General features: G+C 41.1%; 1 protein-coding gene across 1 annotated transcript in view; it reads left to right on the top strand.

Annotated features, from left to right (window-relative positions):
- The window catches only part of MLIP (muscular LMNA interacting protein), a 148136-nt gene that overhangs the window by 23522 nt on the left and 108611 nt on the right, over positions 1-16003 (top strand). Inside the window, exon 4 of the mRNA XM_075553769.1 lies at positions 4945-6513. Coding sequence (XP_075409884.1) covers positions 4945-6513 — 1569 coding nt within the window. The remainder of the gene's footprint in view (positions 1-4944; positions 6514-16003) is intronic.

Genomic DNA, 16003 nt, shown 5'->3' with positions numbered 1-16003 from the left:
TTGTCAGTTAGCAATTACTGTGTAACAACTCACTCCCCACATTTAGTGTTTTAAAACCAACACATTTATTCTACCCACACTCCCCAAATTTAGTGTTTTAAAACCAACCCATTAATTCCACTCACAAATCGGCAGGTCAAAAGTTTGGGCATTCGGCAGGTCTGAGTCATGCTCCCTTGGGGCTCATTCATATGTCTGTGATTGGCTCCTGGATTGACTGGTGTCCGGCTGGCTATCTGCTGAGATGTGGTTTCCTGTCTTCTGGAAGCCTAGCATGGAATCGCTCACTGGCTTTCCCAGCCCAGCAGGCCAGCAAGCTCATGTGCAAATGCTTTCCAAGGCAGTGCTTCTAACACATTTGCCAATATCACAATGACCTCCAAATCCATATGTTTGCCCCCAATTAGAGACACTCATCCATTTTTATGGAATCGGGAAAAATTGTGGGCATTTTCATATTCCATTGCTGTTTCATTTTTAATTATATACTTTACGAAAACTCTTCTCTAGGACTGAACATTAAAGGGAGCTTGTGGCAGGTTGAAATACTTGCTGAGAGACCACCTGGACCCACTTGTTGAGTGGAAGTGGGAGAAATGCAGCAATAAAGAGATGGGTTGAGTCTGTCCGCTGACACCTGTGCATTTGGTTTACAGGAAAAAAGGAGAAGACGAGAGCAGGTTGACTGGTCTAAAGTTCACGACCTAGCACAAGGGGACTAGGCTTGTCGAGTATTTGTGAGAGCCCATGGTCTAAGGGCAAGGCGACCAATGGGCACTCTGTGGAGGCTGGGTGAGGCAGTACCCGACAAGATGATGAGATTTTTGAGCCTGTGAACTGGTGCATATTGTTGCAGACTTTATGGATGGCCTGTTCTGATTTGACTTTGCTTATGGATGTGGACTTCACAAGGTTCCAACTGGAATGAAGATTTTTCACATAAAAAAATATGATTGTCTCCTCAGAGCACTGGGTTGATGTAAGTGGGCAGTATAGAAACTGGCTACCAAGTTGGGGGATAAAGGTATGAAGTGGTTGGCTTACAAACTTTCACAGATGGGGGGATATATTCATAGGATTATAGGATTGAGGTGTAGCTGTTACTTAACTGCATTTTTAGGCTAAAGAATTATGTACAGGTGCCAAATGGACAGGGGCTGGATTGTGATAGTTAAGGTTTATTATGCCAACCTGACTGATAAACACATTTGGGATTAATTGAAGGGTGGAGAGATAAATGGCTTGGTGAGCCTCACCTTTCTGGTTCTCTGGTCTCTTGTTCTCTGATAGTCAGACCAGTGGGAAGCTGTCTTAGCTAGTTATTTGCCTCAGCTGGCAAGCCTCACTCCCTGTGTGACATCCCTGAGGAGAAGACACATGGCTCTGCCCTGATGCAGCCCTGGGTGCAGGAGAAGCTGCATGGAGACCCCTGCCAGCGCTCAGATGCTTACACGTTCACTGATTCGGGTTTCCTCCTGCAGTCGGCATCATTGCATGTGTTTTGTGAGTTTGAGGAGGACTTTGTAGATAGGTGTGGGACCTATGAGATAATGTCAGACATATGGGCTTGGACTGGACTGGGTTGGGATGTTTTCTTAATGTATACTTACCCCTTATATAAAACTATCTCATATACCCAGACTAACACAATACTTTAAAAGAGCAGGAGTATTTGGGGTTTGTATGTATGCTAGGAAAGTTAGTTATAAAAAAAGGTAACTACACTGGATATGGAAGATAGAGAATGAAATGAGATTCCTAAGGAGGCTAAAGCTGTGTGAGGCAGAGAACATGGGGATAAATTCCCCTTTTAAAAGAAGAAAGGTTATTATCTTCCTTAGAATGAAGGAAGGGGATAAGGGTGAATCTATAAAACTGCAGCTTTCCTGGTTATCTCCATTATGCTTGGAGAAAAGGAATGCAGGTCCTCTGTGGAGCATAACGGGGCAGGTGGTGAGTGACGGATTAGTAGAGCGGTCTAGCCTTTTTGGAAGAGCTGGTATGTAGCACAGGAGAGCAAGCAGAGGCCCAAACAATACGAAAGGAAAGCATACAAGCCGGCACGCCAGCACAAGGAGAGGGGCAGGACTCACTCCACCGAAGCTATACATCTTGCATTTATGATGACACCCGGCTACACTACCTCCCTTGTCAATTAGAAAATGGCACCAGGAGGTTCCGACCCCCTTTCAGCTGTCCTGTAGGGCACACGTCCTAAAGCCAGTGTCATGGCCCTGCTCAGAAATCTGGTGGTTTTCATGTCTTTTTCACACCACTATGAAGTAGCCTAGATTGATGAACTCAAAGACAGCTTGCGGGATATTTTCAAGGTCGACTGGCAAGAGGGGATCTGTGAGACACAAAGAATGGGTAGGATGTTGACAATTCTGGTAAGAAGGTTGATGCTGCAAAAATATTATTAAAACCTAAATGTAGCAGGGGATGGGCACCATGAGACTAGAAGCACAAAACCAGCGCCGCTATGAAGAAAGCACCTTTAGTTCATGATAATATGAGCACTCAACCAAAAGCCAAAACTAACATCATCACATTTGGTTATTGGGAGTCTTCTCACCACCATTGAGTTGACTTCAAGTCAAAGGGAGAGGTCTTAGTCTTAAGGGATTTGGAAGGAACAAGCAGCTCCTCTTAAAGAGATTTTAAAAATGATGGTCCTTTAGTCTTAATAGATGGTCCTTTATTCTTAACAGAATGGCAGTTTGGAGCAGAATTAGGGTGAATTGTCATATAAATTGAACTCATTTGAAAATGGTGTGACCAAAAAGGTAACAATTTTGTGAATGCTCTTATTGATTTACAAATTTCATTACCCACCAATTGTCCTGTGGCAGAAAACTGGGGTTGTCACACAATCAGCGAAGGCACCCTACAGTCTTGAAATGTGCCTATTGTTTATGTAAGCAGAGGCCACGCACCGGGAGCAATTAGTGAAGCCCTTCCATTTTGTTTAGATAGAAAACACAAATTTCGTGCACTATTGCACTATTATTAACCCCAAGAGAATGATTACATAACCCTGAATAAAGCGCTGTCATTCTGTAGGGACAGGCACACTTGGCTGTCCAAATAGAGGTTCCTGTGGTAAACCTGTCCTCTCACCAACTGAGTCAGTTACATAATAACCAACTAAGCAGAGTTGTTTCTCAATAAAACACGTGTGAAGGAATTGGTAAGTTTTCATTCTCAATTTGATTGAATTGTGCTTGATTTTCAATTATCTCTGGTTTGTGGCTATTCTGGACTATGCTAATATATTCAATCAAATATCATTTGTGGAGGAAGAACTCTGTGTTACAAATACACATCTTAATTACATATAAAAGAAAGAAATATTTTGGGAATGTTTGCGCAGAAGTTGAAAAGCTTGGGGTGTGCTGTTTAAATGGACCAGTTTTAACTATTATTAGAACTCAAAACTCAATGGTATGAAAATATGATGTAAATATCTTTAGCATACTATGAAGTATCATCAAGATATCTTTTTTAAAAATCTGTACTTGTAAACTAAGCGTTTGCTCAGTTTACTTGTTAATTCGATTTTCAAAGGAGCTGGTAGCCTCTTCTTTCTCAGCTGGTGACTTTGATCTGCTGACTTTGCAGTTAAGAGTCCAACATGTCACCCACAGTGCCAAGCATGGAAAGGAAAAAGTCATTTTCCTGATCTATGAGCAATGCATACTAAAAGCATATATGCACACACATATACATTGATATTTGCCACTTAATAGTCCATAATATTTTGAATGAATGACATTTCCTAAATTCTAAGACAAATGGTCAAACACGGGACTGCTGGCTGAATGACTGGCAGTTTCAACCTACCGGCAGGTGCCAGAAGAGGTAAATCTACTCCTAGATTCCCTCCTTCAAAAGCCCTACGGAGTCATTCAATTCTGCACACATAGTGTTGCCAGGAGTTAGAATCAATTCAGTGGCAACTAACACCTTATTAGACAGTGTTTGTTCTTTCTCATAGTTTGATGTGAGCAGATTAATAATTTTGGAATAATTAAAAAACACCCAACGTTCTATTGGAAATATTTGGCTTCAGAATGATGAATGGTTTTCATACTTGTAGAATATGGAATGATCTTTTTAAAACAGCCCAAACACCCTATTATTTCATGACTTCGCCTAGGCTGTCTTGTAAGTTGATACACTTTTTAGTGATCTCTCTTTATTTTGGTGGAGCTTCCCGGGGCTGCCTGGTTCTAGGCAGACTGTGTTTATAAAGCACTATGGCTTCTCTTGATGAACTTCCATCATACCAAGTCATTTGTTACATAGTCAATCTGGCACGTCATTTCAAAGACCTTACTTTTAACAAGCCCCAAACTTCCTCTTTCTTTCTTTTCAGTTTCAGTTTTTCATTCTACACAGATTAGGTGTTGCATCTTTTGCATTCTGGGCATGGTTTCTAAAGTTTACAATATGTAGGATGCCTAAGTTTTCGGAGTTTTAAACAGTTGTGTGTTCAAACGTTTATGGACTGTATGCATCTTCGTCAGATATGCTATATAGTCTGACAGTGGAAGAAAATACGGTGTATATGCCAATGTACATTTTTGACATTCATACTGGTGGTGATTAAGATCTTTTCAAATCACACAATTCCACATTAAGGTAAATATTTTAGGTCTTGTTAGTGAATGGAAACATGCGATGCAGTTTTATGTTGATTTTTATTTTGAAGTGGGAAATTTGGTAGGAGATAGAATGCGTCACCGTTTATTTATATTTTATTTCAATTTCGGAACGATGCCTCATTAGCAAAACAGAGTTGCCTTAATTTTTTTTTTGTGGTTTCCATGTCTTCTCTCATGCACTCAACTAGAAAGGCTGTTTGCACACAAGTGATAGGAATATTGTGATGGTTTCACAAGTGATGTCCTGTTTCAATCTGTCTGTTTCTCTTTCCTCTAGTTACCTTCTTCTCCCACTACCTCTGAGCAGCTTGCCCGTAAACCACCCGCTTCCTCCTTTGTTTCTGCCACTAATCAGAAAGCACAACCTGTCCCAGTTAACCGCGGCTGCACCTCTGTCCTGGAGGAGCTGCATACCAGGCGGCTGGATGATGGCAGTGGAGTTTTGGTGGAAGAAACAGCTACTTATTTTCAAACTACTGCTCACTCTTTACCCTCTTTGGCATCAAAAGGCATCTCCTCACCGTTACCATTTCCCCCTTCCACTCAGCTGCCAGGTTCTGATTTCTCCAGTCCACGAGCAGCTGATCAAAAACGGATGCCCGAAGCTCTGAAGAAGACAACCTTGCTATCCTCCCAAGTTCTTGGTGCCAGAGGAAGTCAGAGACCCGCTTCTCCTTCGCCTTCTTCCGATAAGCCTCCCAAACAGAATCCCGCCTCCTACATACCAGTTCGCATCCTCACACACTCCCTCTCTCCGAGTCCCAAACCATTCACCTCCTCCCTCCATGGCTCCTCGTCCACGCTCTGTAGCCAAATGTCATCTAGTGGACATCTCACAAAGTTAGGGGGGAAATCCCAAGTCCCTTCTCGACTTTCCCTTCTTACGGCCATTCTGAAGTCAAACCCTTCACACCAGAGGCCATTTTCCCCTGCATCATGCCCCACCTTCTCTCTCAACTCTCTGGCCTCCTCCACTCTTACACTCGATCAAAAAGTAAAGGAAACCCCACCCACACCGAAGAAATCTCTCTCAAGCTGTTGTCTCAGTACAGGGTCAGAGCAAGGGGGACACCTGGTTTCTGAATGTACCCAGCAATCCTTTCAGTTACCCATTTTCACCAAATCTACCCCACTTTCTCTGACACCCTCCCTTTCTCCTACAAAGTCAACTCGTGGCAGCCCCGTTTTGTCCAGTGCAGAGAAAACACTATCGCCCACTTCTTTGAAGAGCAACGCAGCACCCTCCCCGCTACAAACCAGTCTGCTGAGCTCTGCCAAGCTTCCTCCTGCCCCACTTCGCGCTTCTCTTTCTCCTTCGAAGAGCAGAGAGGATGCTGACATCAGGGATCTGGAAGAACCCAGACTTCACGCACATCCTTCCACCTCAGCCTCCACGGCCTCCTCTTCTCTGTGTTCTCCTGCTAACCCAAGAGCTCCGCAACACTCAGCAGAGAAAAGTTTCCAGCCGTCTCCAGCTCTCTCAAGCATGATAAACAGATCCAAGTCAGCAGAATCACAGCTCTCTGGCCCGCTGCAGAAGCCTGCAGCTTCTCCTGCTCCCCCTATCTCAAGTTCCAGTTCTGCCTCTCTTCCCAACTTGGGGTCTCTCCCTCCCCCTCCTGCTAATCTGCCTGGCCAGGCCCTCCAGCTCAGCTCCTCGGCAGTGGCTCCCATGGGTGGCGGTAGGACGTGGCCTTCAAGACCTGGGAGCTCTGAAAGCACAGTATCTGGCCACACGCCATGGGTTGCCACCCCATCGCCTCCCATCTCTTTCCCAAGAACCAAGGAGCTGATTTCACCTTGTGCGTTATCTATGCCAACAGATGCTGAAAAGAGGAAACCCAAGGTATTCCCTTATTTTTTGCACATTGCATGATGCATGCTTATGGAGTCCGGGTGGCGTCGTGGTTATGGGTTGGACTGCGACCCTCCTGGTCTGCAGCTCAAAACCACAAGCAGCTCCAAAAGCTGGGCTCTCTCCCAGAAACAGGTAGAGTCTTGGAAACCCATTAGTGGGTCCCTTTGAGTCAGTATTGTCTCGATGGAAGTGAGTGAGTGTGGTGTGTGCTCATTTTAACATATGGAAGACTCCACCATGTCCCCAAGGGGGAAAATCATACTCATATATCCCTTGTGTTCCTATAAGGAATATTGAACAGACAAGGGTCAGTCAAAAAGTATTGCTACATAACAATAGAATCCTTAATAAAAGTAGCACCATGTGAGTTCCTTCCTTCCCTGATGGAGTAGTGGGTTATTCACTGGGCTGCTAACCACAAGGGCAGGCGTTTGAAACAACCAGCTGCTCCATAGAAGAAAGACAGGGCTTTCTACAAGCTAATGCCTCGGAAGCCCACAAGAGCACTTTTACCCTGTCCGATAGGGTCTCTCTGAGTCAAGGGTTTCAACATGATGTCAATGAGTTGTTGTTGTTTTTTTTTTTCAATTAGACTGTGATGCTATTGTTTCTCAACATATGCTCCTACCCCCATCTCTGTCTATATAAATCTGAAGTCATGTTTCCCATCTCTCGAATTCTTCCCAGAAGAGTTTTATGCTCTTAGAGTTAGATCATGTCAAAACAGCAGTTTGGAGAGCCTCTAGGGGCTTCAACTGTATGCCTCTGAAATGTGTCTTGAGTCTGAAGGTGCAAGATCAGGGTGGTGAGGTGTAAGCAGATCAGTGTTGTAGCATGTAGCTTTCCTTATGAATTTCTCACAGGACATGTCCTCAAAGAATGAGCAGGTTGGTCGTCATCATGGAGAAATGTTCCCTGACCCTTTTTTTCACAATGCCATGTTCAAGTCTCTTGAAACTTCTATCTACTTCTACCTGCTCTTTGAGATAATCTACCCAGATTGCACCTTTAGAATCCCCCAAATCACGCACCATAAATTTCTGAACTGGCCACTTTGCCTTGAATCTAATTGGCTCAGGGGACCCCTTGGGAGCTATTGTTTGAATTGGATTTTTTTGAAGACACCCTAACAAGACTGAGATTAGTGAATTGCTGATAGAATGTGCTGCAGCCACCCACTGCTCAGACACATGTTTTAACCTGATGATTGCAATGAAGACACACCTGTGTGAGCGGAAACCCCGGTAGCAATACTTTATGGCTTACAGGGGGAGTGAGAATGTGGTATGTATGAATGCAGACATTAATTATAGTATAATCCAATTAAAATTCTAGATGCTTCAGTAAAACCTTTGATTTACATGTTCTATTCTTATGCAAATAAGTCATTTTCTTAATGAATCATTTCCTTAAGACTTCTTGAGTTCTATGCCACATTGCATTGAGTTGCTTGGACGGGAGGGGGCATGTGTGAGGAATGGTAACTAATCTCAAGGATACTGAGGTGGGATAGCATTCTGACCACCACTTGCCTGGCAGTGTGTCATCCTGTGGCCGCGCGTGTGGTGCTGTGATGCTAGAAGCTACATCACTGGCATTTCAAATACCAGCAGGATCGCTCAAAGTGAACAGGTTTCAGCAAAGCCTCTGGACTAAGCGCGGACTCGAAAGGAGGAATAGGCTGTTCCCTTCAGAGAAATTAGCCATGGAAAATCCCGTGGCTACCATGAAACTGTTGTTAGTTACTGAAAACCGCATGATTAGAAGCAGACCGGTTTCAGAGATGAGGCCAGAAGATGGGGCCCTCAGGTTTAAGGCACTCAAAATTGATGGCGGAAGAGCTGCTTTCTCAAAATAGAGTTGACCGTCCTGAAGTGGCTGGCGCAAAGCTTTAATGAGCCTCAGGTCCTCCATTTGCTGATGGGGCACAACTCAAAATAAGAAGAAATGGCTGCAAACATCAATTAATAATTGGAATTAGGAGCAGCAAAAAAGTGGAAGTCCTTCAATAAGATAGATTGATGCAGTGGCTGTAACAATGAGCTCAAATACAAGAACAATGGTGAGGAGTTGTGGGATATTGTGTTTCATTCTGTTGTATATAGGACCATTGTGAGTTGGAATTGACTTAATGGCACCTAATAACAACAACAACACACTTATGACAAATTCATATATCTATGATTGCAAAGACTTTTTTTGAGGTGAAAGTTGAATGGTACTGGCCTGATTAGCAGGATTAGAATCAGCTGGCTGACATTGGAAATAAACTACAATACTGGTTACTGAATAATATGGATCCTATCATCCATCAAAATATCCTGTATGGACAGAGGAGAGACAAGATAGATTTACAATGGAATATTATGTTAATCTGGACACCAAAGACTGATGCCAAATTGAAAACTTTATATTTTCTCTGCACACTTTCATTGATAATTATTTAGTTCCTTCTCCAGCTACCAAGTTGATCTCTTGATTGCTCCCCATCGACGTGGATTTTGCTATATCCATATAGGGCAACAAAGAGGAGATTCCTTGGATATGTGAAAGTTACCTCATTTATATATTCATATAAATATTTAGTTATTATAAAGTAGAGAAATGAACACGTAGAGTTGGAAGAAATCAAGCTACAAAAGAATGAAAGAAGGCAGCTTTTCAATTCTCTGAAGCAACTCATTGGGCAAGGATGTGAACACGGCATTATCGTACAGGAAAACATTTTGATATTTGAAAGAACAGTAATAGAGAACACCTTTCTTGAAGGAAAACAGTTCTAGTTTGAGGCACGACATCTCCTACCTATTCCTCAAGTAATTATAAATGTGGATCATCCCCAGGGTTTGGCATAGTGCTGATGAGTCGAGCTGTTCATTTTAAGGTGAGTCGTTCAAAACCACCTGCCGTGCCGTGAGAGAAAGATAAAGTTTCCACTCCAGAAAAGCATTACCATTTCAGAAACCCACAGGGGCAGTTCTACTCTGTCCTAGAGGGCCACTATGAGTCAGAATCATATTGATGCAGTGACTTAGACTTTTTGATTTTCTATAAGTGTTATATATAAGTTATATATATAATTGCCTTTTCAGAAAGGCATACACTTTTCCCATTTAGTTTATTAGAATACATTTTCAAGCTTCGAAGTACCTTGGTATCTAATTTAGTTTTATTACTTTTTGAATACTGTAACTATTGAAGAGATTATGTAACTCTTATAATCCTATGTTTCAATGCAATTCAGCATTAAAAGCATTTATTCAACACCTGCTTGCTGCCAATCACCATAACCACTTTCATGGTGTATTGCTCTGTTGTTCAGAATTTTGAATACAGAAGAATGAATTCATTTTATTAGAAAGATTTTGCATTGCATTCAGCAGGGATAGATGACAGACACACAACCACATAGACACGCACATATACATTTATAAATATTAGGTGTTATAGAGTTGCTTCTAACTCAGTGATGCTGTGTACAACCTGACAAAACATTACCCTAACCTGTGTCATCCTTGAAATTGTTTTTATGTTGGTACCTATTGTTTCTCAAACACATATAAATACATATATGTATAAAGATACATATATATGGCTTCAAAACTCTCATGGAATAAATCCCTGTCCATAATTCAATATTTCAATCAACTTTCTGAAGCATCCTTTTACACATATACATTTACACAAACATGTAATATGGTCAACATTCAACCATTTTAAAGAGGTAGCATGTGATCAAGAGCTGACATATAGACTGAACTGAAGTCATTAGGGGGGAAAAACAGGGTCCAGTAATCAAGAGAATATAAAGTGAAGTTTCAGCTTGGTAACCCAGGAAAGTGATGCTTGCCATCCCAAGAAATATGGAAGATAGCTTTATGGCCAGCAGACTGGAAAAGATCCATATCTGTGCCCACTCCAAAGAAAGTAACCCAACCAAACGTGGAAATCATTAAACAATATCAATACCACACGGAAGTAAAATTTTGCTGAAAATAATTTAATGGTTGTAATAGTACATTGACAGGGAGTTGCCAGAAATTCTAGCATGATTCAGAAGAGAAGGAGGAAACAGGGATATTGCTGATGTTAAATGGATGTTAGCTGAAAGAAGAGAGTACAGGAGTGTAGTTATATAATCTCATGTCAACTTGAGGGTATTAAGCATAAGGGGTGGAGTCTAACATGTCAATCAGGTCACAGGCTAATGATACCTCCTTGAGGGCTTGGCCTTCTCACGAGGATTCAGGGAACTTCTCTTGCTTTACTGTGGTTTACCTGTTGACACACCATGCAGAGACTTGCTGAGACCTGCAAGACTTCTCTCTTTTTACCACACCTTCCTGTTGAAAGCCACACTTGGAGACTTGGAGGAGCCATATGGAGACCCACACCAGTGCTGAGGTGCTTCCATTGGCATTGGATCCACAAGACTTTGCACCCACTGACTTGTGATTTTCCTACATTTTTCACCATTGCATGTGTTATGTGAGTTTGAAGAGGAATTTATGGACTTGTTTGGGACTATGGGCTAATCTGGAACTTGCAGACTTGAGCTGAACTGGGGTGGCATGTTTTCTTAACATGAAATATTCTTTAATACAAAAATAATTCTTATAGATATTTGAGTTTCTCTGGATTTGTTTCTCTAGTCAACCTGGCCAAACACAACTAGAAAGATGTTTAACTTCATTTGATTGACTACACAAAGACATTTGGCTGTGTGGATTATAACAAACTATGGATAACATTAGGAAGAATACTTCATTGTTCTCATACAGAATCTGTTCAAACAGAACAAGGGAATATTGCACAGCTTAGGGAAGGGTTGTATCAGTATTATATCCTTTTAGAATACTTCTTCAAACTGTATACTGAGCCAATAATTCAGAAGCCTTACTATATGAAGAACACAGCACCAGGATTGGAGGGAGGCCGGTTAACACCTGAATTATTTTGTTGCAGAAAGTGAAGACTTGAAGCATTTATTGCTGAAGATCAAATACTATAACTTTCAGTATTTGTTATACTTCAATGTAAGTTAAACAAAACATCTCATAACTGGATCACTAGATATCATAATAAATGGAAAAATGATTGAACTTATCAAGAATTTTACTTGTATTTACAATTAGTGCTTATGAAAACAGGAGTCAAGAAGTTAGAAAACTTATTTGGGCAAAACTGCCCCACAATATCTTTTTATATATCTCCCCCCAAAAAAAGGTTTGACATATAATTCACATATCATACAATTCAATAGTTCTATTAAATCAAGAAGAGTTATAAATCATCACCATGATCAGTTTTAGATCATTTTGTCATTCTTATTGTTATTAACTCCAAATGTTTCCTCAACTTCCTCTGCCATGCCCCCAAGGAACCAGTAATTCAGTTAGCCTCAATTGATTTACCTCTCCTGGATTTCATATACAGAAAAACATTAAAGAACTAATAAAAAACTAACAAGAATAACAAAATAAAACAGATAAACCCTTAATAGAAAAGGAAGCATAAAATATTAAAAGCTAGAGCAAATTTAAATAGATTATAAGGGAGATCAAATGATAGCATGGTACATTTTTAACCTAACTGCATCTACAAGAATCCATTTTAAATCCTTAAAGAGCAAAGATATCACCTTGAGAAACAAGGTGAACTTGCTCAAGCCATGTTCTATGCATGTGAGAGCTGGACAATGAATAAAGAAGACTGGATTAAAATACTGTATATACTCGTGTATAAGCCAAGTTTTTCAGCACAAAATGTGCTGTGGTACCCCAGCCAGGTGTAACATCTCGCTGGGGACCCCTGAGGTAACGTGATGAGCGCCTGTTATTTTGCAGGTGATTGCCATTTCTCCACTATTCATTCAAAGCCCCGCTGATACTGCAGGACTTTGAATGTTTGTTTACTCACATGTAACCAATCAGAGCCTCCTATGATGTTGACAGCTCTAATTCGCAGAAGCACCCATAGTGATTCACTTACGCCAGCAGCTGAACTGGTAAGGATGTGTCTGTGGCTGCGCTCCATCTCTCCCCTCTGGTCTCTGTGTTAATTCACATCCTGCATCCCCCGCCCATACAGACTCCCCCCGCCCTCCTCACGGCTAACCCATTGTGGGGGAGGGGGGCGGGCATTACCATGAAAGTTATTTTTCAAAGTCTTGTTTTTTTTAATCCAATTAGAAATGGATACTCTTGAACCAAAACAAAAATGCCAGTCATATGAGGCTGGTTTCAAAATGAAGGTTGACATTGCCTAAAAAAGATCAATTTCCCACCAAGAATTACTGTGTGTACACATGTTAAAGGCTGGATGGATGAAGGTGGAACAAAAAAATGGCTGGAATAAATTTGGAACCAACGACCAGGAGCAGCCTTAAAGAAAAGCCATCATTACTTGTTTGGGATATGTTCAGAGCCCACCTATCGGATGACATAAAAAAATTGGCAAAATCTAGTAAAGTTACTTTCGCTGTTATTCCAGGTAGGCTTACATCTGTACTGCTGCCTCTGGATGTATCTTTGAATAAGCCTTTTAGAGATCGTGTGCAAAAGATGTGGCATGAATGGATGTCATCTGGTCAAGCCAGACTAACAAAAAGAGGAAATCTCATGAAGGCTGACAAAGAGTTAATAGCAAAGTGGGTTCAAGATACATGGGAAGACATTCCAGAAGACATGGTGTGATATGCCTCGCAGATACATAGTATTAGTAATGCTATGGATGGCAGTGAAGACTGTGCTTTGTATGAAAATGACAGCAGTGATGGTGATGATGGCGATCTCAGTGAGGACAGCGTCTATGATGACCTCACACCAGCTGAAGCTCTGCATTGGGATACGGATGATGATGAGGAATCCAGTTTTGAAGGATTTTAACTCTGTATTTTAGTTTGGTTGCTGATTGGGCTCAGAGAATAGTCCTCTTAAGGTATCATTGTTGATACCTTATTGTTTTTGTTGAACCGATTTTCCACTTACTGTGCTGGTTTACTAATGTGAAATGACTTGTCCTTTTATTTACATTTTTATTTAAAAGACATATTTAAATATATCACCCCACTGATGTCTCAATTTTTAGTAAATTTATTTTCATTTGTTTTGATTATTGAAAATCACCAATAGCTTCTGCATTTTCCACTTTAGGCTTATACTCGAGTCAATCCGTTTTTCTGGTTTCCCAGGTAATAATTAGGTACCTCGGCTTATACTTGGGTCGGCTTATATTCGAGTATATACGGTTGGTGCATTTGCATTATGGTTCTGGAAAAAATATTAGCAATGCCAGAAACTGCCAACAAACAAATCTGTCATGTAGGAAGTGTGATCAGAATGCTCCTTAGACACAGGGATGCCTTAATTTCTCTGAATTCGTTATCAGGGAAGAATAGTCCCTGGAACGACATTATGCGTAGTAACATGCTGCATCAGTGGACAAGTGGAAGGCTCTGGATAGGGTGGATTGACAAAATGGCTTCAGCAATTGTGGGGTTGGCCCAGGGCTAGGTAGTATTCAATTATGTTTTACCGGAGGGCTATAAAACTTAGATCTGATTAGCTGGCCTCTAACAACACACAACAACAACATGGAGTTATTAAGTCTATGCCACAGATGGCAACAATGAACCAGCGCAAACATAATTAATGCAGATTATATGCAAGAAAATTACTGTGTTCAGTGTAACAGGAATATTGTTATAGGACAGAGTTAGTGAGGGGAGTTGCCATGAATGTCAATCCTGTTGGGAACATTTAGGTGAAGAAGAGTAGAGTGAGTCAGCATTTCAGAAATGGTAACATCAAAACAAGAAAGTGACTGTATCTGAAGACTACATGCGGAGATATACAAACATTGGGTGGCCTCGTAATTATATAGAAGCATAAGAATGATCATAGTTAAAAAAAACAAAATAAAACAAGAAACCTTTTCCCAAGTGAATTCCAACTCATAATGACCCTCTAGAATAGAGTAGAACTTCCCATAGTGCATCCAAGGCTGGATGGAGTCTTTATGGGAAGGAGGCCTGGTGGCACACTAGTTCAGTGCTTGCTTGCTAGCATAAAGCTTGGCGATTTGGGAAAAAGATGTAGCCGTTCACTTCCATACAGAACTTTCTTCTAGTTCATACATACTCCCCCCCCCCACTATCATGATTCCAATACCACTTTGCAAATCTGGCTAGACCAGAGAATGTATATTGGTACAGATGGCAACTGGAAACACAGGTAATTCAGGACAGATGACTCCTCCAGAACCAGTGATGAGCGTGGCGATGCCTGGAGAGAATGTGGGGTAGAAAGCAGGAACTGATTACAGGAATCTACATATAGCCTCCTCCCTGGGGGAGGGACAGCAGAGTAGAGGTCAGGGGGAGCCGTCAGACAGTGTAATATATGACAAAATAATAATAATATATGAATGATGAAGGATTCACGAGATAGGGGGAAGTGGGGACGGAGGGGGGAAATGAGCATCAGATATTAAGGGCTCAAGTAGAAGGCAAATGTTTTGAGAACGATGATGGCAACAAATGTACAAATGTTCTTGACACAATGCATGTATATATGGATTGTGATAAGAATTGTACGAGCCCCCAATAAAATGATTTTTTTTAAGATAATACTCTTGAAAATGGGGAAGTTCTACTTCTGTAGAGTCACTCGGAGTTGGGATGAATTTGATGGCAAAGGGTTTGATCTTCTGGGAAGCAGACAGTCACATCCTTTCCCCCTGATCAGCTAGTAAATGGGAGGAGGTTTTGGTTAGCAGGGACAAGTCCTTAATCACGGCACCACTAGGGCTTCTTAATGATAGCCATATTTAAGATAGATCAACTGCTTTATGTAAGACAAGAACTATGCTAGTAGTAGATAAAATAGCAAAAGCAATCATTAAAATGAATTGTGTCAGTTAAGTTTTATAACCACATAATGTGGGTGATATTACACTCCCATCTATGCATTAAGAAAGTAAAGTTCCCTGAGGACCTTGCCCAGGTGACTCGCCTGGCACGGGCAGGGCTGATGCTTACATGAGAGTTGGAGAAAATGTGGTTCCCTACAATTTAAAACTCAAAAATCCTATATATTTGCAGCAAATATATAGGATTAGTAATCTTTAAATATGTATTTACACATTCATTTGCAGTATAGTAGAAACTTTGGCTAACATTTTTATTTTTTTGCTCTCTAAACATGATCATTTCTTAAACCATGCTACCAGGCATCTTCCCTATGTGAAAAGTATTTTTTTTTAGGTACTGGTAGTAATTTATTCTACCAGTTATGAGCCATTTATTCTATTCTAACGGCAGAGACAGACATCTATTCCTCCGTTTTATTCTATTCTAACGGCAGAGACAGACATCTATTCCTCCGTTTTATTCTATTCTAACGGCAGAGACAGACATCTATTCCTCCGTTTTATTCTATTCTAACTGCAGAGACAGACATCTATTCCTCCGTTACGA

Source organism: Tenrec ecaudatus, chromosome 7, assembly GCF_050624435.1.
Source record: "Tenrec ecaudatus isolate mTenEca1 chromosome 7, mTenEca1.hap1, whole genome shotgun sequence".
Lineage (NCBI taxonomy): Eukaryota > Metazoa > Chordata > Mammalia > Afrosoricida > Tenrecidae > Tenrec > Tenrec ecaudatus.
Note: the sequence above shows the minus strand (reverse complement) of the source record. Positions and strands in the feature narration are given on the sequence as shown.